This window comes from Puntigrus tetrazona, chromosome 12, assembly GCF_018831695.1.
Source record: "Puntigrus tetrazona isolate hp1 chromosome 12, ASM1883169v1, whole genome shotgun sequence".
In the NCBI taxonomy this organism is placed as follows: Eukaryota; Metazoa; Chordata; class Actinopteri; order Cypriniformes; family Cyprinidae; genus Puntigrus; species Puntigrus tetrazona.
Genome location: NC_056710.1, coordinates 10,839,475 through 10,864,445, shown reverse-complemented (window position 1 = coordinate 10,864,445; position 24,971 = coordinate 10,839,475). Strand labels below are relative to the sequence as shown.

Here is a 24,971-nt window from a genome sequence, read left to right as displayed (position 1 = left end):
AACAAAAAGCAACATTTTATTCAGAATGTCATATATTTTATACCTCTTGTACATTCCACACAGTACAAGATAGCAGAGAGAATGTTTGCAAACACTTTTGGAGGGTTGTTTTTCGCGATCTTTGTGCTTTTTAGCTGTTATCCAATACTCCATTTTGGGGGGCTGAATTCATTTGTTACTTTTTGAGATTATGATATTATCTCTCGGTAGACTCGGAGTCCTAAATACCATGCATAATTTGTTTGGTCACTAAGACAAGCAAGAGGATATTGCTTAAACAGTCCAAAATCTTATTTTCCACATGTCTGTTTGCTTTCCAAAACCTATACTCGTACTCGTCTTTTAATGTTGACACAACAGCAAAAAAAAACTAAAAATCTAAACAAAAAAAATGAAACAAAAAAGAGGGGAGTATGTCAAAAAAACGGATGTTGGAGATGCACATAAAAAGGGAAAATAAAATCTGTATAGCTAATGGCAGAAACGGTTCTATCGCTATAGCAACACATTAACATTTAAGTTTTTCATTTGTTTTCACCTTGGTTTTTTCTAAAAAAAAAAAAAAAAAAAAAAAAAAAAGGTTTGAAGAGCAGGTATACTGTAGTTGGCATCATCTATATAACAGGCTATAAAACACCACTTCAGCCACAGTCCAGAGAGCACACAGATAGTCTTTGCACCGTATATAAACATGTAATAAGATACTTTACGTGCATGGAGATTTTCCTCAATCTATCCCGAATGGCCCCGGTATTCCTTGTCGTCATCTGTCATCGTTTTGACAAACATACAAACAGAAGAAAATCCATCAACCTTTACACTTGGATTGATATTTAAGGCCTCCACAATTCTCTTTGACACCAAGGGTTCTGTCCACCGAATGGAAATCAGTTCGGATCCCACAAGGAGCGGTCCTTTCTCATCCAAACACGCAATACTGCCATCAGAAAAGGGAGTCAAATACTTTGGCTGATTTAACAATCATAGGTAGCATCTCATTTTAAGTCCTTCGTTCCTTTTCTGTCCATCCCCATCGGTGAATGTCTGTTTGGATTGTTGCAGATGGTTTGTCTGGCTTTAGAGGGAAAATGTTCCGGCAACACATATACAGGCAACATAATATGAAATACACTTAATTCTAACCAGCGGCCTTGTCTCTCAGTGATCCACAACTGTAGTGACTACATGGAGTCTTCTTGCACACGTCGTTTTGTACACACTTTTCAGCTTAGTAAAGTTCTGGTGTGCTTGGTTATAAAGTATGTTTTCTTGTTAGTAACAGTATATTGTGTCTTAGGTCAAACTAAGACAGTTTAGTCTTTTTCGATGTATTTTTTTTCTCAATTACTATACACAGGTGGATCTCCCTCCCCTTTTTGCGTGTGAGTTCGGAGCACAGGATCTGTGGGTGGGTTGTAAGGGGGGGAGAAAGTCTGTGAGATCAGACGTAGTATTCCTTGTCCTTGTTCTTTTTATCTTTTTTATTTTTGGGCACGCCGATGGGCTTTTCTTTGACGGCAGCTCCGTTGGGCTGCGTGGCGGAATTACTAATGTAGTTACGGCTCTCGTCCACGTGGTACGAGCCCTCGTCGCGATTTCGGTATTTGTACATGGCGTAGAGCAGGATTAGGATGCAGAGGGCGGCTGCCGCGACGATGCCTACGACCATTCCTGTGGTGCTGCTGGACTCCCGAATCACCTCGGGGCTGGGGTAACCCTTGGCCTCGGGCGGTGGAGGGTTAGCTGTAGACGCATAGGAAGGGAAAAGAGAGAAAGAGCGTTCATTACAGCCACAGAGATACTAATTTAACTCTATTATTACACAGCTCTCTAGAACACTTGATTTTGATTGGTTACTCGGCAGTGTTCAGCTATTTCCTAATAGTCACCATTCTTCATCATTCGTGGAATACTAAATATTATCCAGAACCGACTGCGCCACATAACTCTATCTTCCTGTGCAACAATAGATTTCTCCAACCCTGCTCCTGGGAGCTTTGGTCTCGCAGACTTCAGTTCTAACACTGTTTCAACTCACCTTCTTGTAATTATCAAGCAACCCTGAACACCTTGATTATTTCAGGTTCAGGTGTGTTTGATTGGGGTTGGAGCTGAAATCTGCAGAATGGTAGCTCTTCAGGACCAGGGTTGGAGACCCCCGTTGGTTCCAAACACTAGTTCTGGAACAGCACAACAGTGAACATTTTGGACAACTCTCTTTGACACATCCATTTCAGGTCTTGGATTCTTTACAATCAAGGTGATGAGTAGATTTAGTTAAGGTCGATTAGGGAAACTTACAAAATGTGCCAATTTGGATTGCACAATGAGCAATTATTAATTGCTGCTTCTTATAGGACTGCAAGTGATCAGCAGTAAATCTCCATCATGTGCTTTTCGATGGAGCAGCATTTACTACACAGAGCTGTAGTTCACTGTGTTTATACTTTTATAAAAGCAGTTTGCGTAGCTTGTTAGTGAGCTACGGCTCTGTATTGTAAATTCTGCTCCATCTGAAATCAAGTGAAAATACTACATTTAATAACATGTTTTTACTCCAAAATCAGTCAAGTGTTTGAAATAAATTCTTCTGTGAGATAATGTGGATTCTTGTGCAGTTAAATCTTCTGTTTATTCAGCTACCATGATAGAGATTTCCTAGATTTCTTTTGCGGGCGGTATTTGGAGTTTCTGCGCGAGAGCATCCTCTAGCATTCAGATGGAGATGCATTACTGATCGCAGAACAGTGCTTCAATGATAAGATGTGCATGACCATCACAGCTTTAGTCTAATCACGATTGTGATTTCATTTCGTTGAATCATGCTGCCCTATTCATTACATTGCGATATTAGTATTATAATTTTGTAATAGTGTTTTTTTTTTGGTTAGGCCATTTGTTTCTAAATTGTGATGCTTTTTTATTTCCTTAGCTTTAATATAATATGGAAATAAAATTATCATTTGAAAACATCAATATTTCATGTCCCTGTTTTTACTGTATTTATTTAGTCAGAAGCCATTTAATTAACTCCACGTTGGGGTCATCCATCACCTTGTCAAGGCTTAATTTGCAATAATGACCATCTGACTGCTTATTATCCCTTTTTTAAAAACCTTAAACCATTTAAGTAATTGTTCTTATTGATTATGAAAGTTAATTTACAAGTATTCATTACTGTAATGTCAATATTGCAGCTTCTTTCACAACAGGGAAATTATTATTTTCAGTTCTGAGCTGAAGAGAAACACTAAGAGGAGAAGAAACTTGAAAGAAACCCAAAAATCAATATTTCTTTGCCAAATTGATTTCTCTCCTGACGAGATTAGATATCCCACTGAGAAACTGCTTCACGGCACAGTACAGTCACTTGAGTAAACAGGATATAAACTACAAAAACGACACTCAGCTATGGAATATATGTATAGTATGTACTGCTGCTGAACGGACAAACTTATATTGTAAGCTTGTGCTAACACACTTTGCTTATCAAACCGTCACAAAACACATCTGGCTGACACAGATAGAGCGATCAGAATGGATATGTCGCACATTTTTGCGTGAGCTGTGACCATTGAGTGAACCTCGCTTCCTGGCTATTTATTCTTGGCAGAGAGTAGCATGGTGGGTGGAATAGTGTGGTATAGTTTCTTCTGATTTATGTCTCTTGGAGAGGGGACAGTAACTGCGAGACTGCAGGCTGAGCGCAAACGCTCGACAAAACAACACCTGTGACAAAGCCGTTTACAGCTTAGGCCCGATCCACCGCAACCCGCAGGTGCAGGAAATGAGATGATGACAAAGTACAGCAGGGAATTATGGATGGCGACCTCTGCTCAAACATCTGTTTTTAGAAATGTTGCATGGAAGGAGGACACTTTGGGGCTCTGTAACATCATTTATCTGAGACCTTCTGAGCTTTGGCCAACATTTTATGTTTCTTTCTTTTTTTTGTGCTTATTAACAAGATCGTTGCATGACTTGTCAGCACGTTTGCTTTCATTGCCCTATGTATAATATGACTGCTGCATGGGCCACTAGAGTCTGCAACTAAGCCAACTGAAGGAATCCAGATTGGGTTAACCTTTGTGCTTCATTTTTCATGTCGAAAGTGGTTTGCGCAGTCAACTGAGTAACCAGGATGCACCCGCTGCGTGGAGAAATGGGAAACGCAGTATGTGCAACGCTAGCATGCTCGCTGGCCTTTTCTGAATTTATACCCCAACGAAATTCGCCAGATCTCTTTAACCCGCACACAATTAAAATAGAAATTTTGGATAAAATAATCAAAGATGAACACTTTGGCATATGTAACTCTGCATAAAAACGAAATGTGAGCTGCAATTATATTGAAGCACAAAGAAATTTGATGACGGGCACAAGTTTAAGTTTGTTTAATATAATGACCTATTTAAAAGCTCATCTAAGCAATGAGCTCCCTCTGTGCCAAAAAGAAAATTAAAATACTATATTTACAGCACATAAACAGAGTAAAGGATTTAATGTGGTTTAATGAGGTATTAATGTCTGTTTAAAGAGGCAATGGCAAATTATACAAACATATATTTCAGCACATACTGTGAATACTTTGATAAATGAGCACATAAGCAACAGCGCAGCTCAGGTACCAGCGCGTCCTAACCGGCAACAAAGCGATAAAAGCTCTTTGGAGTTAATCTGAGCTCTGGTTCGAACTAGCTGCGACAAGCGGTGAACGCCACTATATTTTGTCAGTCGCTTGGTTTCTATTTCTGCACCGTAGCGTTGGATTATTAAACATCAAACATGGATGAGCCTAGGAGAGGTTGTTTTTGGAAGCTGAGAAACATCGGATATGACAAATCCCTCAAGATCAACAAGGAACGCCACAAAATGGATGCCGCCTCACGGAAGTGCTGAAAATACAAGAAGTGTTCTAGGTTTTACGCTCTTCAGTTCGCCCTTGTTGTTATGATTAGTTTTGTTGTGTTGAATTTTCGCATTCAGAAAAATTACTTCTCATTGGCATCTTGTTGCGCTTGACACAGCGGGCACATTATTTCTAGATTGTTTTTATTTTTCTGCTGTACAATGTACCTGCTTGGCTGAATTTGTGAGAAATGATCCCATTTGGTATTTTAACACTATTTTTATAAGTGCATTTGGTAAAATGGCAAATCTAAGGATGGTTTCAACCTAAAAAATTATAGTGAACACATGCTACACGGAAAATGGATTTGTGTTCTTTTAATTTGTACTGTGGTCAAATAATCTTTCATGGAGTGGTTTCAAACAGAATGATGGAAAAACGGCAAACAACTTTGGAGAAAAAGAACAAGTGGACAGTAATAATATAAAAGAAAGATGACTAACCTAACCCACCTGAACTTGGATCGCAAGGGTCAATGTCCTCATCATCGCTGGGACATTCTGCCGATGCTACTAGAAGATCATCCTGTACCAGAGAGACAGAGAAGAGATGAAGGGTTAGTCAAAAACACCTAGTGGCATCATTACAGTTTTATAGGGCTGCTGTGTTATCTAAGGCCTCACGCTGCGAAAGAGAGAGAGAGGAGCGAAAAAGGAAATGTCCTTTCCACTGTCACTCTCTCAGGTCCTCTGAGCTTTGACTCACAGATGTGATCAAAGGTGTCCTAACAGTCAAAGGTCACAACATTTCCGCAAAAAACAACCATGTCTGTGGATTATAACACACCAAATCGTCTTATAGTACTGTCTGGAGAGACTTCCACATCAAGGTGGTTGTAAAAATCGATCAGAGCAGCACAAACACATACACGCACATACACACAGATTTCACAAATCCTTTGACGAATAAAATTTAGCCAGCAGTTGCTTTATAAAGACAGTCACGCAGGAACATGTGGTGTGAGGAGCATCAAATCCCCTCACATCCTTCCGTCCCGCTGGAAAACAATCTCATCAAACGTGCCTTTTAATCTGAAATAAAACCATAGGAAGCAAATCTTAAGACAAGCCCTATCAATGACAACACACGGCGCTGAGACGCGCACAACACCACATACTGAAGGAAATCTTGCCTCTGCTCCAGTGATGGTTCCGAAGGGAAAGAAAGCCATGTTGAGATTTCACGCTTTGAATTCCAAAGATGCTATCCAACTGCGGTTTAATAGCTCAGAACGTCTCTCCGTGCAGGAATTCTCCATCAACTATGCAAAAAGGCAGCGAGCTCGACGTTCCTCTCAGTGCTACGGCAGAAAATTCCATCTGACGACGTCGCTTTGGTGGCATCCATTTAGTGCCAGTCTTCACACCTCTCTCTCTCTCTCCCTCTCTCTGCAATTAGCCAGAGTGTGTATACATTTGCCAGCTGGCCAAACGTGTACATGCATGTGTGTTTGTCCCAATAGAAATGCAGGACTGGCTGAGTGAGTGCGTGCGCGCAGGGAGGAAAGACATCGATTTGTCTCTCTGAGCTCACACAGTCTGCCCACAGGCTGCGGGGCAATGCCCACGCCAATCAAGACCTTTCACCATCATCACAGCCACGCGGACCTCACGAAACAACACGGGAAGAGAAAGAGACGGAGAAGAAAGGGAGTGGAAAGTGGGAGTGGGAGGGCACCCTGCACGCTTGTTTCAAAGTGGTTGCTATAACCACATGGTTGCCATTTTCCTTGCAGCGATATCTGTTCAACTCCCAGCTCTCAAACACCCTGCAAGTAGGTCAGTGCGGGTGAATAATTTAGATCCCTGACGTTACAGTGCCGGTCTGTGTGCTGCTGCTGCTGCTGCTGGAAGGCTGGGAGACATGGAGGTAATGTGTTGCAGCAGGAGTGCACAACAGAGCCCTCGCTAAAGGCCGGCGGCGGCATGTGTCTGCCTGACTCGAGAGAGACAGAATAAAAACACTGAAGTCCTGGGAGCCACGGGCCGATGGGTGAAGTCATCCATACCACTCCATCTCTCGTTCTGCGAGCTGACAACGAAAGGCATAAAAGACCTATCATAGACATTGAGATTAGCAGTCAACCGGAATGTGGTTATGCTTTTGATATAAAACGGATGGGGGAAAGGTACACAATCTTAATAATGCATAGGCTTCAGCGAGAGACAACTTAGACCAGATGTTTCTCTTTTTGACATGACCACGGAGAGAAAAAAGGGAGTTATAGAACAGGGATGAAGGAGTGAGATAAAGGTCTTGAGTAACGGTTAAAGATATCAGGAGGAAACTGAAAACACAAGTGAACATCCTTGAGGTATCACCATTGTGCTAGAACAACCATCTCAAGTTGCAAGTAGAGCTTAGTAACAAATATTGAATTTTCACAACATATACTACTATTCAAAGTTCTGGGGTTGGAAAGATTTCTAAATATTTTTGAAAGTAATGCCTTATATGCTCACCCACACTGTTTTGTATTTTAACATTTTAAAATGTAGTTTATTTGTCTGGTATTTTCAGTAGCCATTATTTTAGTCTACAGTGTCACACCATTCTTCAGATGTCATACTAATATGCTCAAGTGACATTTTTATTTTCAATGTGGAAAACAGCTGCTGCTTTAAAAAAAGTTTGATCATTTTTATGTTTAGTTACGAATGTCTTACTCTCACTTTTGATTAATTTAGTGCATCTTTCTGTAAATAAAGTCTTACTGATCTCAGACATAGTAGTGTATGTCTAATGATTCTATTATCAATATTAAATAAAATTCTAATTATGTTTCCTAACTAACACATATTTTTGTCCTCATTCAAAAATGTTCAAGGTCATACTCAAGTGGAATTTTTAATATATAATAAAAGACATGACATAACAGAAAACATGCCTTGACTATTTGAAATACTTTTTTTATGTAATGAATTTGGAGCTCTTGCATTGGAATGTTTCTAATCTATCAAACTTAACACTTTGGTTGCAATAATGGTATATTAGTATATATGAATTCAAATCAATTAAAATCATTTTAATGTATTTATCTAAATTGATCAAAAGAAATTAACTGAGATTTCATAGAGCAGACAGGAAGCTGTTAAATAACTGCTAAAATGCCATTGTCACTGTCGACTTTACATGAACATTCTCCACCCAAACCTTTGTTAGGATCTGTATTTGAATTCCTCTCACACAGCTGAGCGCCTGAAACCATCCTTCTCTTTCACTCTCTTTCCTTTTTTGGAAACACTGCCCCTCAGCAAAGTGTCAAAACTTGAATCTAAGTCCTCAGATGTGGCGTTACACAAGCACTTGAGCGTGAGGCTGTTTTCTGCAGAAAAGTCACGTATGACTAAGACCGAGCCTTCAGCATCCATCTGCCTGAGATCGACGTTCTCCTCCATCCACTGCCCACTCAACAGCTGTGCTGAGGCGGATGAAGTGGACAGAAGCGGCCTACATTATGACTGTCCATTTTCCTCCTGCTGAATAACTACGGTTTAGCATGATATAGACAGCGAGTGTGCTATCAGAGCATCGTTTACACTCGCACACACAGACACCACATGCAGAGTATCAGACTCTCTGCTTTGCTTGCTCTTAATTACGGCACTGCCAACAGGCACAATAAGGGATGTGACACGGAGCCAAAATGGGCGGGAGAGCAGAGGGAGAGAGAGAAGACGGCACTCGGTTCACCTGTGAACGCAGAGGGGGAACCAGCTGTGCCCTAATGAGAAAGGAGTTACCTCGACACACACACACGCTCTCACAAAACACACACTTTTCAAACTCCACCTCCATTCAGCTTATTCCAATTACTTCACAGCTGCCAGACTTATCTACAGAGACTAAAAGTAGGACCTGACTGAGCCGACTATACATGCCCTGGTTACGACAGGAGCAGTAATAGGTTGCATCTAAACCACTGACCCCTCCAACCCTAAACCGTTTTACCTTGCGTAAGTAGATTTTATGTTATTACCTTAGGTGAGTGTATCATATATTGTCTAGCAGTTCCAGCCAGCTGCTCAGTAACCCTTCTATTCAGCTCTTGTTCTTAATCTTGCAGTCTGTATGTAAGTACTAACCCTCAAAACCCTCTAACGGTTCCCTCAATTTCCCTCTAAAATATATCGCATTTCTCAAGCACTTGTTCTGTAATCATTTGCACTCAAAAAACAATATCAATTTTATAGGCGGCCTGAGATGGCCAGGCTCAGACGCTCAAATTCACCTCTATCTCTCCATATCTCTATCTCTTTCAGCCATGAAGATACTAGTACTCCACCACGAATACGAATATCTCAGAACAGTGCACCGTCTGTTGTTGTTGCCATGGTGACATGAAGATTCAGCCTGTTCAAAATGATAGGAAATAAAAACCATATCTCCTCGGTGGCTCAGCTGGGACCTGCAAAGCAAACCATTGATTTCTTGCTATCTGTTCTTCCTTTTTCTTTTTCCTCCATATTCTTTTCCTCCAGCCAGTGTGCGAGAACGAAAGAGTGAGAGAAAGCGCAAGAACATCAAAGTCTGCCAGATAACTTAGCAGCACTGCTAATGAAGTGTGAATATTCATAGAGAGGTCCTGGTGCTAAATGCAGCCTCAGTTCGCTGAGAGCTGTGTGTTTAAAATACAGAGAGCTCATACAATGAATAAAAAATGGCCACTGATGCACTGCAGTATTCTCTAACAAGAACAGTTGCAAAAAGAAAAAAAAAGAAAAAAGAAATCGCAATGGAAACACAATGGCGATACGCCTGCTTGTGTAACGCTAGCATGTATGGGAATATATAGAGCTGGCCCACAGGACCTCTATATGCGCTCACTCACATCCTGTACATGTTTTTCAACTTGTGAAAGATTTAAAAGCACTAAAATAATAAGCGCACAGGTTGAATCTCTCAGTTTCTCATCTCTTAATGGCATACTGAGACGAGCAAAAGAGAATCTGGACCTTTCATAGATGTAAATTAAGATGGCTTCATGTGTCTTCACAAATCAAATCAGTAATCATGCTCATTTGGGTAAATTATTTTAGCGCATTCAAAAGCTTTGCAATGTCTTGGTTATTTTTAACAGCTCATTAATATTCTCTTAGTGAAGGCAACATAAAATCAGAATTAACCCTGTTAATTCATGTTTCATTCCTGATTGTATTGCGAGTGATACATTGGTGAATTTTAGAGTTTTTGTCTTCATAAATATTCATTATTGCATAATTTTAACCATTACTCAAATAGTTGTTTTCATTCTGGTTTCCATTTTGGTTTGTAACGCTCATTTTTTGTTGTCCAGTCAGTCCCTGATGGATAAAATGTAGTTCAGTCCTATTTTTTGCACTTGTTTTCTTTCACTAAGAAATATGAAAACTTACATGAAATAGGCTGCAAATGGCAATTGAAATCGTACAAATGATATTTTTAAAGTCAAATACCACTAAAGTCTTCTATATTATCTGCAAACATAAAATATTAAGAAAGCAAATGCACCAAGACTGACCGCAAAAGTAGTCAAACAACTCTTGACTCACTCTGAGAAGACATGTGAGTCACAAGTAGCCATTACAAGTAACTCTCAGGGGTCATCCAAGTGGGCATAAATAAATCTGATCATACACGCTGCCCACAGACAGAACACTGGGACAGACTGAAGCTCTAGATTTTATACAAAGAAAGAGAGAGAGCTGGCAACCTGCAGACTTCACGCAACACAATACACACTTGTTCACAGCACACAGAGTTAAACTTTACTGGAGGACAGCACTCGATCTTCACACACTTTTAATGAGGGGCAGAATAAAATGAGATGCAGATCAAAAAAGGACGGCACAAATGACAGCGTAAGTGGGCGGTGGAGACGACCGAAGGAAGCGTCTCGTTAAGGATGAGAAGAATCATGCATGCCGTGACTCGCTGCAACAGATGTGGACATCGGCGGCTAACGACACCGACCTCATGCACGCTCACAAAAGCACTGCAACTTTTCTTTCTTTTCTCTTTACTCTCTCCCTGCTGCCCCAATTGCTCTCTCTCTCTCTTTTTCTTTCTCTCTCTCTCTCTCTCTCTCTCACGCTTGCTCTACGTGCAGAGCGCTGCAGACAAATGGTGCATGCCTCTTTCACTGCATGGATATGACAACATCAAAGACTCTGCATGCGATGATGGCTGGATGGAGAAGGACCGTGAGAAAGAGAGACTACCTGGGATGAGGAACAATGCCACCTCGCATCCATGATGGCAGCCTGGCTACACTGTCTGCTTCCTCTACACAGCTTTGCCTTTCTGTTTAGGTGAGAGTTTGTCCTCTCCCCCTCTCTGATCTCCCCGTCCCTGCTCCTAGAGCAATAAAAAAGCCCCACACCAGTAAAATAAAGTCCGCTCTGTCAGACTGAAGAAGTCCTACTTTGGTAAGCAGATAGGGATGATAAATTGTCTGTGCATCAGGAGAGACTATGAGTGCCTTCTACAGACTAGAAGAGAGAGAGAGAGAGAGAGAGAGGGAGGGAAGGTGTAAGCGAGGGAGAAGAGAAAACGAGAAAGATACACACGGATAGAGGCGGGAGAGAGAGAGTGAAAATACGGTATGGCTGCAAGCTGATCACCTGACTCGGCTGAGCCAATCGCCATCGCTGCGCTGTTTGAGGTTGCTAAGGGTTTGCTCAGTTGGAGACATTTTATTATAGCGTTTTTTTTTTTTTAAAGAGATGGATGTGTGTATATGGAGAGGAGGGGAGGAGGGGGTTGGGGTGCACACCTTCTGCCCTGCCTTGAAACTCCACAGAGACACAACCTACAATCTAACATCAAACACGCATGCACACTCTCAAAATACATTCGAGAAGCGAACATTACACAACGGATGGCAAAGGCTCCATGTTTTCATCTCCACCGGCCCTCCTGATCCTCTGGGACCTTGGGTTATTCAGCTCTATCTAAATGCCTCCGCCAGCTAAACTAACCAGCTTGAACGCTCGTTTAACTCGCATTCAAATTTGTCTTTTAGGCACGTACGCGCTTACTGAGAAAGGAGGGGTGGAACAGATAAAGACAGATATGTTTTATTCGCACCTTGGTCAGTCTCACAGGACTCGATTTGTCCCTTGCGTAGGCAGAATATGCGCACGGGCACCAAACGCTATCATCCATTATGAATGTGACAATTCATAAAAAGGAACAAAAAACGAGCCAGGTTCTTGACGGCAGTGCGCATCAGATATCACAGGTCGGAATACAAATATCTGCTTCATCATGAAGACTAAACAAGCCTTTTGTGAATTAACAGGGTCGTCATTACCTAAAAGCACATTGATTAATAACTGTTTGCAATATTTATCACCTCTGGAGAGAGAGAGAGAGAGAGAGAGAGAGAGAGAGAGAGAGAGAGAGAAAGAGGGAGGGGGAAAAAAACCCATGAAAAGTAGCTGAGCAGCAGTCCATTTTATTACTTGCTTTGTGCCAGCTCAAACAATCGTATTGATTGACTGATTTAAGCGGTCAGTGTAAATGAGCACTGGGACAACAGTGCATGCAGGGCAAGTCACCGGATCCATTAATTGGACAGAAGTGTGAAAAACGGCACAGGAATCTAGACCAGTTTAAATCTATCTGTGCTGAACATTGTCCTGCCTCATGATGCAACACAATGAAATGAGTGGGTACCTCATTAGAGTACACGTGAAGCTGGACTGTTGTATTTTGGGAGTTGGGACACACACATGCACATCAACAGTAATTGAGGTCAATGTAAACCACTTAAAATAAGATATTTATGATAACTACTGGGTAATATACATTCGATTTTCAATATAAAATTAAGCAACATCGTGAATATAGCCCTTTGCCCAAAACGTGTTACTAGACTAATTGTGTAATCACTTAATTCATTTTCTTTTCAAAAATAGCAGTTGCAGAGATGCTGTACATTTGCATTTTAATGAATATATATGTATGTAGTACCATAAAATGATTAATTGTACTGTGTATGTTTATTATAATATATATAAATACACATATATACAATATATTTTTTAAAAATATTTACATTATAAATATATTAAGTATATGAGCAAAATCATAATAAATATGCACAGTACACACACACACACACACACACACACACACACACACACACACACATATATATATATATATATATATATATATATATATAGAATGTAAATAAAAACTTTTATTTTGAATGCATTATTTTGAATGAATATGAATTTTTATATTAATCACTTGACAGCACTAATTTATAGGTTATCATTTGAAAATAATAAATCGTACATCAGCTACACTACACGGACACACACATACGCAGTTGAGTGCATCATTTTCAAATCGCAATGGCAAAACAAAACAAAATTTTCAACAGTTTCCACATGCAATTTCCATATATATTCCCACTATGTTAGAACTGATTTGTAATGACACCAGGACCACACACTGTAAACACATTACAGTAATTGTAAAAGTGAATTTTTTCACCAAGAGAAAAAAAAAACTGTGACCTATTTCGTATCTGATGGAATCGAATCCACTCGGCGCCAACACAGGCCATCTATAAATGCATGACTCTCACGTGGCATACGCCCACGCTGCCATTTTCTAGGCAGAGAAGTGGCGCTTCACTGCCCTCTGCCCATCTCTAGATCTAAAAGATACCCTGGGGTGTTTAATGACATGCACAGCTCACACAGGAAATGCTAATTTATTATTTAAAGCCCAGCACATAGCCTGGCGGCCCGCTGCAGCAAGATCAGAACAAACGCACGGATTCCTGGCATGCCAAATTCCATCGAGCCAAACACCACGGCCGCAGATGTCAGAACCACAGCATCATAAACAAGACAGAACAACCAACCGCATATCCACAAATGTGGTGACGTAACAGGTAAAATGCAGAGAAAGTATACTTCAGTGAAGAAAAACCAGAGAGAAGGAGTGGGACAGAGGATAAAGAAGATAATAAAAAAGCTGTCACTTCTGAACATCAGTCGTGCGGGTGGTAGTCACAAAGGAAATCAACTTCTGATAGAAATATTAAACATCTCATCTGTCAGTCACAAGCAGACGGTGCATGCATGTGTTTTTCTAAGCATGTTGGGCTCCTTTGAGACGACCTCAGTTGTTTGTTTGTTGTGGCGGCTGTTTGAACAGAAATGAGTAAAACACAACGCTTCACCTCTTACTGGCTTTCGATCATTAACGTTACTTTAAAAAGCTTATATGCGCTGAGCCACTGTCAGACAATAGCAAAACCAGTTTATCTGAGGATAATCCAAGCTCCACACGTCGTTTTAAGATTAAGTATGCTCACAGAGCAGATCTGAAGCCATTAAGTGAAAAAAAAAACGGTCATGCAAAGTATGCAAAATGATTCCAAAGACTACAGACCTCATTTACACTACACACAAATATGCTGTATTACAAGCAAATCAATTGATCTGCATGAAATGCTATTTCCTTCTGAGCCATTCGTTTGTAAAGTGTTTGTACAATAAAAAAATCATCTCTATTATCTACAGTGCCTTTATCTTCAAAGGCCACGATGACAATCTGGGAATCAAAATCTTTTTTAATGCTGGAAACAAACTGAAAGTTTTAGGATTTTTAAATTTAAAACAGAGCAATTTTATGAAATAAATCAGATTAAGAATATTAAAGATTCTCTACTAGAGCTTGCTAATCAAACATTAATTATATGGGTCAGTGATGTGACGCTCTCTTAGTTTCAGAAATATATTAAAAATGCAATATAGAAAATGACTCAAATTCACATCTTCTATGATGAGCATGTTTTTTATTTAAATTAAAATTTGCTTTGATATTTTTGCTTAGCTCAGACCCCCGAAAAACAATTATATTTATTGAATATCTTAAATAAAACATCTAAATTATTAATTCATGTTATTTGAATGCAATTTTTATACCACATTACATATTTAACAATTAGGTGATGAAATTTAATTTTCTTTAAAATTCCATAAATTAAGTACTTTTTACAACTTGACAGGTGTTTTAAACTAGATTTTTTCTTTATTGTGAACATCATTATATCTAAATGACTCATATAATTCAATATAATCAAATTGTAATCAGTTAATCCTTCATTTCCTCCAATTAACAAATCTTTGATAAAGATTGAACAATTAGGTATTTATGCAGCTCACTCTTCCTTAGAATAATGCACAGCAATTTTCATACTTTCAAGCGCCACTTAAATTCCTTCAGCCCTTCTTCTTCCAGATCTTGGCTAATTCGAGGATGTCTAAGGGGAAGACCTCGACGGACACTCTGGAAAAGTGTTAGGAAGATGGAGAGCCCAAGAAGTTCCATTAGCTCTTATTACAGAGAGCTCTCCTGGTCTAATGGCTGCTCCAGTCTAATGGGCATCACAAAGGCCTGTAATCAAAGAACCACAAACTCCTCTTTGATTTTGTATCCCTCTCTATCCAGCTTTTATCATTAATTAGATATTAAAAATCCATCTTAAAAAAATGAAGCCGTTGATTTGGACAGCGCAGCTGTGCTGAGAGAGAGAAAGAGATTGTAATGGATGATAATGGAGCGCAGATGGCGCAAACTTAGAGAGTGGTGTAGACACCGCTGTGCCGAGAAGAGAGGAGTCTCAGATTTCCATGGCAACATTTACCATCAACGACGGTGTGCTGAGGGCGGCGAGCCCACCATTTTGTAATGCAATCCACACACGAGGCCATGATAAGCCAACATCACGACTGGGAGCTAATAGATCGAAATATCTGTTATTGTACTACTATCGCTTTCACGCGACGTGCCTGGAGTGCCCTTGAGCAGGGAGGTAATTTAATATGCAGTGCCAGAATCAGTTTTAACCATATCAAATTACGGTTTTATTGTTGTGGAGGCTAAATCACAGTGCGTGAAGTCACGCACGAGGAGACGAGACTGAACTGGCCTTGGCAAGCCTGTCAATCACCCCGCTCAGCCTCCTGCTCTGACATGTAATTACAGCGCCACCATAATTAGAGCTCACTGTCAGGGCCCTGAATGATGCCTCTCGCTCGACACGGAGAGAGAAAGACCAGCAAGAGAAAGTCTGCGAGTTGTAAAGGAGAAAGCATGTCCACCTACATGCCGCTCATCTTTCTCGCTGATTTCTACCCTTTATGGCCCCGTTCCATTTGCCTGTGGGTTCTCTCTGTTCATACAGACTTATTGACTGACTCTAGTCTCCCGGCACTCTCTCTCTTATCCTGAGCCACAGCACATCCACAAAAGAAACGGGCCAATCACTTTATGTCTGAAAGCAATTGAATTGTGCCGGGCCGAAACCCTTTGCTGGTTCGATAATGTGCGATCCAGCCACGGGCTTGTCTTTAAGTGCCCTGGTCTTAGTCTTGAGGCCTCTTTTGCTTGAGAGAGCACAAAGTTCAGTCTAAACCGGCCTCATTGCTGTCTGGGTCACTTATTGAAACACCACTTATAATGTTTTGGATGGTAAAAGAGAAAACTGAGCGAGTGTACGCGAGAGGAATAAAGAGCGACTCTGAGAGTAATGATGTAGACGGCCAGTAACAGCAAAGAGATAAAACACAACACACTGACCCAGACAAAACACGGCCTGTCTGCTGCAATCTAAATGTACCAATCGGTTCCGAATCTTTTTGTGACCTCTTCATGACCTTTTTATAGTAACTGGACAAAATCATTCAAAGCCAGGCCTATTCGAATGAATCATTTAGTCCAATTTGTCAACTCAAGATTAATTTGCTCAGAAATCTGACAGCGCTGTGATCTGAAAGTGTTTTTTCTCTACCCAAATGCAACACCTAGCATATTAATTACACAACTAGCACACCCTGCTTAATGGTATGAGAATTTTTTTGACTTTTCAAAAACACATTTTAAAGGTGAGCTCAGCGATTTTTTATCTCATTAAAAGTTTTACACATAAGCAAACAAATGTTACTTTGGGAAAAAGTTTATGTAAACATATATAATAATATCATGTGCACTCACATGGGATCAAGACATATTAATGTTAATAATAATACTAGTAACCTAATAAAAGCTGCTTTATTTAAAATGAAGCAGGACGCCTCATGGGGGCAGACTTATCGCACACTTTTGCTTGTGGAATAAATGAAACATGTCAACTGAAACAGTATGCTTTCATAATGACAGCGTTAATGCTACATTTTCGTAATTGCACAATAAATCCAAAATAACCACCAAAAAGGTACAACGGTGCATCTGTAAAATCCCCTGATTTTCATTAAGGCAAAACCCTAGAGTTTTTTCAATTCACGGCTCATTCCGACAAGGAAGAAAAAAACATGCACCGAACTCCAGCATCGACTTTCACAGAATAGCGAAATGGAATAAAGCGGCCCCTGACCTGTGGAGTTGTCGTCTGCTTGCCCTGGCGGTTGGATGCGGTCGTAGTGGTGATGTCGGTGATGGATGGCGACGTTTCTGAGCGGTTGCCTGTGGCGGAGGCGCTGGACTGGGGCGTAATAGAAGAGGAGGGCATATCTCCCACCAGTCGGGCACTACCCTCCACACGTACGTTGGGGTCGCCCTCGGCGGCCATGTTGAGGACTTTTAGGCCATTGTAGTAAAGCCCTGAGAGCTGGCCCTGGAAGGGCCGACTGCCCTTCTCCCAGCCTCCAATCTTTATGGTGGTCTGACTGTTGAAGATGGTGAGCTGCCGACCTGCCGGGGAAGAACGTTACAGAAAATACAAGAGTGTTCAACGGCCCGCTCCCCCACGCCATAGAGACGCACACATACACATGCACACGCTAACAAACATAGAGACACACACACACACACACACGCACACACGAGAAAACAGAACTGATGGAAGTCCTGATGGTAAAACACACAACAACCGTAACCTTATTTTCCCTGGGGATCATGAAGCAATAAATTACACTAATGCTAACAGCAACACTGGTAATTTATCGACTGTAATTTAATGGCTGCTGTTGGCACAAAGTAAATAAATGAAGGGGATGAGAAAGCTGGGTCCCAAAAAAATCAATGGGACTTTGCTAAAAGGACAATCAAATACATACTAAGATGAGAGAAAAAAATATTCCTCATCTGTAGAAAGTACAAATTTCCCCCTTTTTTCGTGTGAGCAAATTACCGTTAATCCGTAAATAAAGCAGTTTATTGCAAATTGCAAAGCCTGTATGCACAGGTCTAGTAAATTTGATTGAGATTGCCTTTCAGCAAGGGCAATGGCAATTAAAATTAATTAGACTGAAATAAGGTTTATGTGAGAATGGCTTTACAGCTACATGACACAGTACAAATGATTCATCATGGTTATAATTCCATTGAAAAGGGAAAGCAAGAAAACAAGCAAACTTGAAAACAAATCACTTTGAACGATTCAATTTGTTACATACATTGCAGCATGCATTCAAGTCTTTTCCCTTCTTGTGTGTTTAACTTGTTAAAGGGACTTCATATCTGATGCCAATAATCATTGAAGCTATTTAAGAGACATTTGCTTTGAGATTTTAACTGTGCACTTTAGCAGTTTCCAAAAGAAATATGTTTAGCATGACAAGAAGATATGCATATATAAATTAAATAGTGTGTGTACATCACTATGAATTCAAATAATTTCCACTGTGGACATGTACTTTAATTAGTCATTTAGATTATTACAGCTGCAAAATAACATTATTTAAATAGGTATTTTAATGATGTAAACATATTTTGTTAATGATTGAACTAACTTCAGTTATCAGTATATTACCAGTCCCTTTAACCTCTGACAGGTTTACAAGTACAGTATAACAACACATTATTGAACTGTACAGTGCATATATTACAAACTACATTTGTTTAATTTTTAAACTTGGTTATACAGGGGATTTATGTTTTAGATGGTTTATTTGCTGTGCAAAATATCACTTGCTTATGATCAAATTATCTTTTATTTAAAGTTTTAATCAGTGTTTTTACCTTTGTCGAGTAGCCATTCGTCAACTACTCGACCAAGCCGATATGGGATTCGCTGTCTAGCAATCGCCAGGCGTTCGTTATCAATGTTGCCTTTAAAGTTTAAAGAGACATTTCATTGTTAAAAATCTGAAAGGTCAAAGATTAAAACCTACAGTGAAACATATGCCTTAACTGTCTGGTTTTTTTCTTCTTTTTTTTTTCTCTTATTTTCTTTCTTTCATTTTTTTTATTTGGAACACCAAGGTTGCATACATAAGAATGATGAAGCTTTTCATTCAATTAAAATTTAAGCAAACAAATTAACCCTATTTTAATAGAAGCACTATGTTAAATATGCACCTACTCTTCTCGTGTTAAGAGAAATCAACCAAACTCAATCACGTTTATACACAATATCACTCCTTTACATAATACATTTACAAAATAGTAATCTTTTAAATCTTTTTAGCAGATTTTTCATCTAGTTATACATGAAAACTAGCTCATTTTAATCTAAATATTGACATTACAGTACATTCCAGCGTTTTGCAACCAATTTGATTTTAGCTTCACATTTGCTATCTAATCTAAGGTATTTTCAGTCATTTTTGATATGATAAATCTCACATTATCAGATCACAATACATTTAAAAACATCAAAGTAGCAGAAAAAACACTCAAAGGATTAAAGCAACAGGAAGATTATCAGTTCATCAGTAATGCATGTAAGATCAGTTCATGTTCATGTTCCCCATGTGAATTTGAAATTTCTCTGACAAAAGCTTTGACCTCAGAGATGTCTGTGTGCAAACAAGGGGCTTGTTTCCTACGGTGGGCTAGCAGAAGCTGTGCCTAAATGCAGGTATTTACGCAACATGTCCAGGTTGAGCCAGCTACGGTAGCTCTATTGAATTGAGATTATTTGAAAACATTTACTTCACTCCCATTACGGCCCACACATAATTATCACTCCTGCTTTTGCTGGAAAATTCAACACGAACCTGACTTGCCTAGATTTCCAAAGAGTATAATTACGCCTCACAATTTTTACTCTATGAGCCATTAACTTGTTATTTGTCAATCAAAAACGAGTCTCGCTCTCTCTATATGCGATTAAAGCATGATTAAAATATGAATGCATGAAAATGTTTCCTCAACGAGACGTAACAGGAGTATAGAGAGTCAGCCTGAAGGCTATGACGTAAGAAATTCAGAGTGAAAATTACAAGAAAATTTCCATTTTAATGTGTGCTCATTTCCTTCATACAGCATATATGAAAAAACATACTGGCAGAACTGAAAATTCTATCATCAACCGTATGACTTTCTTTCTGTGAACACAAAAGGAAGATTTGGTAAAAATATAACGGATGCTTTTTTTTCCAAGTAAAGAAAGGGAATATGGAACATTTTTGGTTATCTGAGGTAGATCTTTACATATATGTGGAAAATAGCGGCTAAGGCATTATTCAAACTATTTTCCTTTGTGTTCCACAGAAGCTGGAATATTTGAAATGACAAAGGTGAGACATTTTTGCAAATTATATCCTTTAAAGCACCAAATTTAAGCATATGCCACCTCACATGAGTATGGCTGCTCTAGTCGACTGCACTTTTGAGGTAAAACTCTTTATTCTGTATACGATGCTGAAATGACATGACTAAATTGCTTCTCAAACACAGTACAATACTGTTTTTGATAGGTGATTGCAGAAGAACACCCACGGACGGGGAAATAAGGCTTCCGCAGGGCTGCACGTAAGGACAGATGGAGTGCCTGGACTTGAGTTTGAGAGTGCCTATATTCTGCTGTGAGAGCGGAAAGAAGTTTGAAACTCAGTCCTTTTAGTTTCATTCATTTGTATTTTTCCCCTTCTTTAATTCCGTCATTTTCTCCCTCCTACCATGTGCAGTCGAGTCTATATGTGATTTATGTCCACTTGTGCACTTTACCTAGAGTAATCAAGAGTGAAAGGAGTAATTTGTCTCAAATCATAGCTTAAAAGAAACAAGACAAGAAGGGGGAAAAAAAGCAATAGGAGCTCTTGAAGCGGGATGGACCGGATGACTAAGGGCAAGTTGTGCGCATGATTGCTTGAATGCACATAAACACACACGCACGCACACCCACCCACTCACACACACACACGGTGGTCATGTTCTGTTTAAATGAGGGGGCAGTTGCCTGAGGGCCTCTCGGTAAAGTGAAAATGACTGGGTTGTTGGCTTAGCATGCTAACAGTCTGAGCACTCTCGCTTTTGTAAATATTAGATACATTCCTGTTTCAATAAAGACATCTAAATAATCAAAGAAAACATTTTTGTTCTGCATCCATTTGTAATGTTAGGCAATACACAATGATTTTCAAGGACAGCAACAACACCTCAATTTATCCCTCCGCCAGTCCAAACCTCATGCTGTGGCCATTTTGTGCCCAGCAGTAGCTGTGTGGCGATAATTCTGTCAAGAACATTACAGGAACATTGCATTTTTTTTATGAAAAAAGTCTACTTAAGTGTCCATAGAAAATGTCTACAGATGGTCAGGTGATTTTAAATGCTGTATGGGGTTTCGGCTCCTCACCTTTCATCAAAGTGCTTTTAAAAATCTATGATTACCTGAGCTGTCAGAACTTTTAAAAATCTTTCCATCAGCAACTTGTTTCACTCTCAATCCTTTCCTTAACAGTCACTAAGAAACGTTGCTACATTAAAGGGATAATTCACCTATTCAAAATGAATATTGTGTCATCATTTACCAACCAAACCAAACCAACTTCATGAAAAAAAAAGAATTTGAGTTCTGCAGCAGAAAAAGCTCGATGGCATAATATTAATTTCATGTGAAATATTGCTTAATATGTATAGCCCATCCAGCCAGTCAGTGTCAGAACAAAACACTCTCTGTTCTACTAAAATAACAATACATACATAAATAAAAAAACACTGTGCTATTTTGATTAAAGCTTTATTTTAACTTGATTTCATTTTTGTTTGGTCTCACTTTATATTAGGTGGCCTACTTTGTACTTAGATTTCAGTTAATAATTTAATACACCACATTTATTGTATACATACATGTTTTTACTTATGTTAAATTTTTTTTACACATATCTATAATTAATTTCTGCAGTTACATTTACAATTTGTTGTCCCATCCCTTACACTTTTATCCACCAAACCTGTCCCTAACTTTCCCCGTATTCCATCTCAATAGCAGCAGTTTCACACAATATGATACAATAAGCGTATTGTACTTTTTGATGGAAGTTCATAGTATTTAAGGCCACCTAATATAAAGTGTGATCTTTTATTTAAAAAACAGACAAGACTTCAGGGAGATTAATTGATGAGTAGAGAGTTGAATAAGTGTTTCACATTGAATATTCAATTTCTTTGTTTATTGCTATATGTAATACTACATTGCAACTGCATTACAATGCAATTGGTTAGGTGAAAGAATGACAGCATAGGTTAAGAATGGGAGGAAAAGTGGCATGCTTTCTTTGTATGCTAAAGCTATACTAGTTACAGAACTAATTGCTCAAGATAAACAAGCTTCCCATTTTGTTCTCCCTCGTTGTCAATTTAAATTCAATGCATTTATTATCTCGTCTAACGCAGAGCAGAGTCAATCAAGCGCTGATTAAAATGAAGCGGTCATGACTAATTTTCTTTTTTTAAACATTTCAGTGGAAAAGTTTCTTCCATTCTGCCACGGACATAAGATGCATTAGTATTCAGGCAATCACAAGCGCAACGCTGACTAAATCCACAGACACAATGGAAACAGGAAGCTGAGAGAAAATGGCACATTACAATGGCTCCATTTTAACAAGCAATTGTCTTCCACTCCAAATGAAAGACGCTGCTGGTATTTGGGTTGTTTGTTTACACTAAAACAATGAGAGGGTCTCGACGAGGAAAAACAGTACCTCTCTCTCCTTGCCTGTTTCTATTTCTATCCCTCTCTATTCTTTATAGTCCTGTTTCCAAGAACTTATGTCTGTTTCTATGATATTTTGTTTCAGCGTATGTCCTAGTTTGCCTAAGCTGTTGTAAATAAAAAATGTCAACTCTTGGATTTGGATAATCCTGTTAAGACTCTTACTCTTCTCCAAATTAAATAATGCAAAATGCAATTCTATGCAACCAGTGTATCTACAGCTGAATCTAGTCGAATATACATTTGCATTTTCTCAACACATTTCGAAATTAATGACAAGCCGTATTGAACGCAATGATGAGCAACGGATGACAACGTAGCACTTATGGGAAGCATGAGATTTTCCGAGCTTCATTACCACTTCAGTCGTCGAACGCTCAACATTTACCGTCAACAATCTATCACGTCTGCTCCCAAGAAGAAAGACGTTCGCGAAGATCGAGAGCAAATAATCTCTGTAATGGAAGAGATGGTTTAAGAAGAGCTTGAAGTAAAATACAAATTAAAAGACTAATACAGCCGCCTCCTTTTCATCATGATTGACAAACGAGAGCAATGGGATTATTTCTCATCTCTGATCTCTTGTCAAGCTTTTGTCAGGGCTTTTCAGGCGACTGAGAGGCTGGTGAATTTGATAACCCTGGCTCTGACATTTTCAGCCTTCTAAAGCCTCAAGAGCAATCATCTCTGCTGACATTTGGAAAGGATACCAGGGTTACCTTTTTTTAACTGTGAGAAACCACAATCACAGACAAAGGCATTTTGTCCTTAACCCTGTGATTCAGACTCTTTTTCCTGAGCTCTGCCAGCCTTTTATTGTTCCCATTGTGCATAGCTGCATGGCTGAGATTGTATGTGAGTGTGAGTGTGAGTGTGAGTGTGAGTGTGTGTGTGTGTGTGTGTGAACATGCGTATAAAGGCTGAGGGCTCTTACCTGTTGGATAGCGCTCAATGACTGGCAGATCATCCACCTGCAAGGTGGCGTTACCACCACTTCTTGTAAAGCGAACTATGTGGTACTTTCCATCATTTACAAACTTTGAGGTTTCTTCAATGTTTATGTCATCGGTGCCCACATTGAACACCACTTTGATATTGCCTCTTTCCTGTAAAGACAGAGAGAGAAAGAAAAAAGAAAGAAAGAAAGAAAGAAAGAGGGACTTTAAGATTATATTATAGATTCATTACATTCTGATTCACTCCACCAGCATAAAACGTTCAGGTTATATGCGTTGGCTTATTTGAGCAATATGAACATCACATTTAATGATCGTCACTCTGTCTTAGCAACCTTGCGGAAGACAATTTTTGATTATTAATAAAGGCTCTCATAGAGGCAGCTATACTCCATCTTAACTGGCAGAATAACAGATGTCCCGAATTTATTGAGGACCAAACAAGGTGATAGTTTATCAGCCCGTGCGCAATTTCTTCTGACAGCACAATGCATCAGAAAGATTTACCACCGCTTTAATTTGCCAGCGAAAGGCGGCATTCATATTTAATAACAAAAATATCTATAATTTATAGTTTAACAAGCCTATTACATGAAGGAAATGGATAGTAATAAAGGACCTGGCAAGTATTTTTCTCTGTTTTAGCAGTTTTGTAATTTTCTTTTGATAATAATTAGTGGGGATATATTTGACATGTCTGTGTATATAGAGGGAATAGTATGGTTTTAATTCAGACATTTGGTAAATATTACAGTTCAGTGTGTATCATTGCATTTACAATGTGATATGTGAGTGATAATTTACAGTAAGCCAAAATAAATCCTGGCAGGTTGATCGGGACACCGTCATACAGCGGAGGTCATCCTAAAGTAGTTTATTTTGGATTAATGACCGGTTGACTGTACACCATCCTGCTCATTACATGATTACTTACCAATTAAATACATAAACGGACATGAAATATTGATTGCAGCTGAACTTATTCAATTACAAGAAAGAAAATGCTGAGTGATATGAGAGACATGCTGTAGCCGATGCTTTATACAATGTTAAACAACATAGTGCTGATTATACAAAAACATTATACACCTTTGTAGAATACTGTGGTACAAAAATTTGAATAAATTACCACTATACTGTATTACTGATATCCTGCATAGCTGTGTGCAAGTTTCACTTCTCCCCGTGTCCTCTTTCTTCTCAATTTGTAAAA

General features: G+C 39.2%; 1 protein-coding gene across 23 annotated transcripts in view; it reads right to left on the bottom strand.

Annotated features, from left to right (window-relative positions):
* Positions 1-24,971, bottom strand: part of nrxn1a (neurexin 1a) — a 156,548-nt gene continuing 131,577 nt past the window's right edge. For 16 of the 23 annotated variants that reach the window (XM_043253719.1, XM_043253713.1, XM_043253723.1 and 13 more), the window contains 5 exons: positions 23,737-23,908; positions 18,878-18,967; positions 17,292-17,608; positions 5,353-5,434; positions 1-1,743 (listed from right to left, as the gene is read on the bottom strand). In XM_043253719.1, the coding sequence (XP_043109654.1) occupies positions 1,442-1,743; positions 5,353-5,434; positions 17,292-17,608; positions 18,878-18,967; positions 23,737-23,908 (963 nt within the window). In that variant the 3' untranslated portion in view covers positions 1-1,441. The remainder of the gene's footprint in view (positions 1,744-5,352; positions 5,435-17,291; positions 17,609-18,877; positions 18,968-23,736; positions 23,909-24,971) is intronic. The other 7 variants (XM_043253730.1, XM_043253732.1, XM_043253733.1 and 4 more) reach the window with 3 other exon arrangements.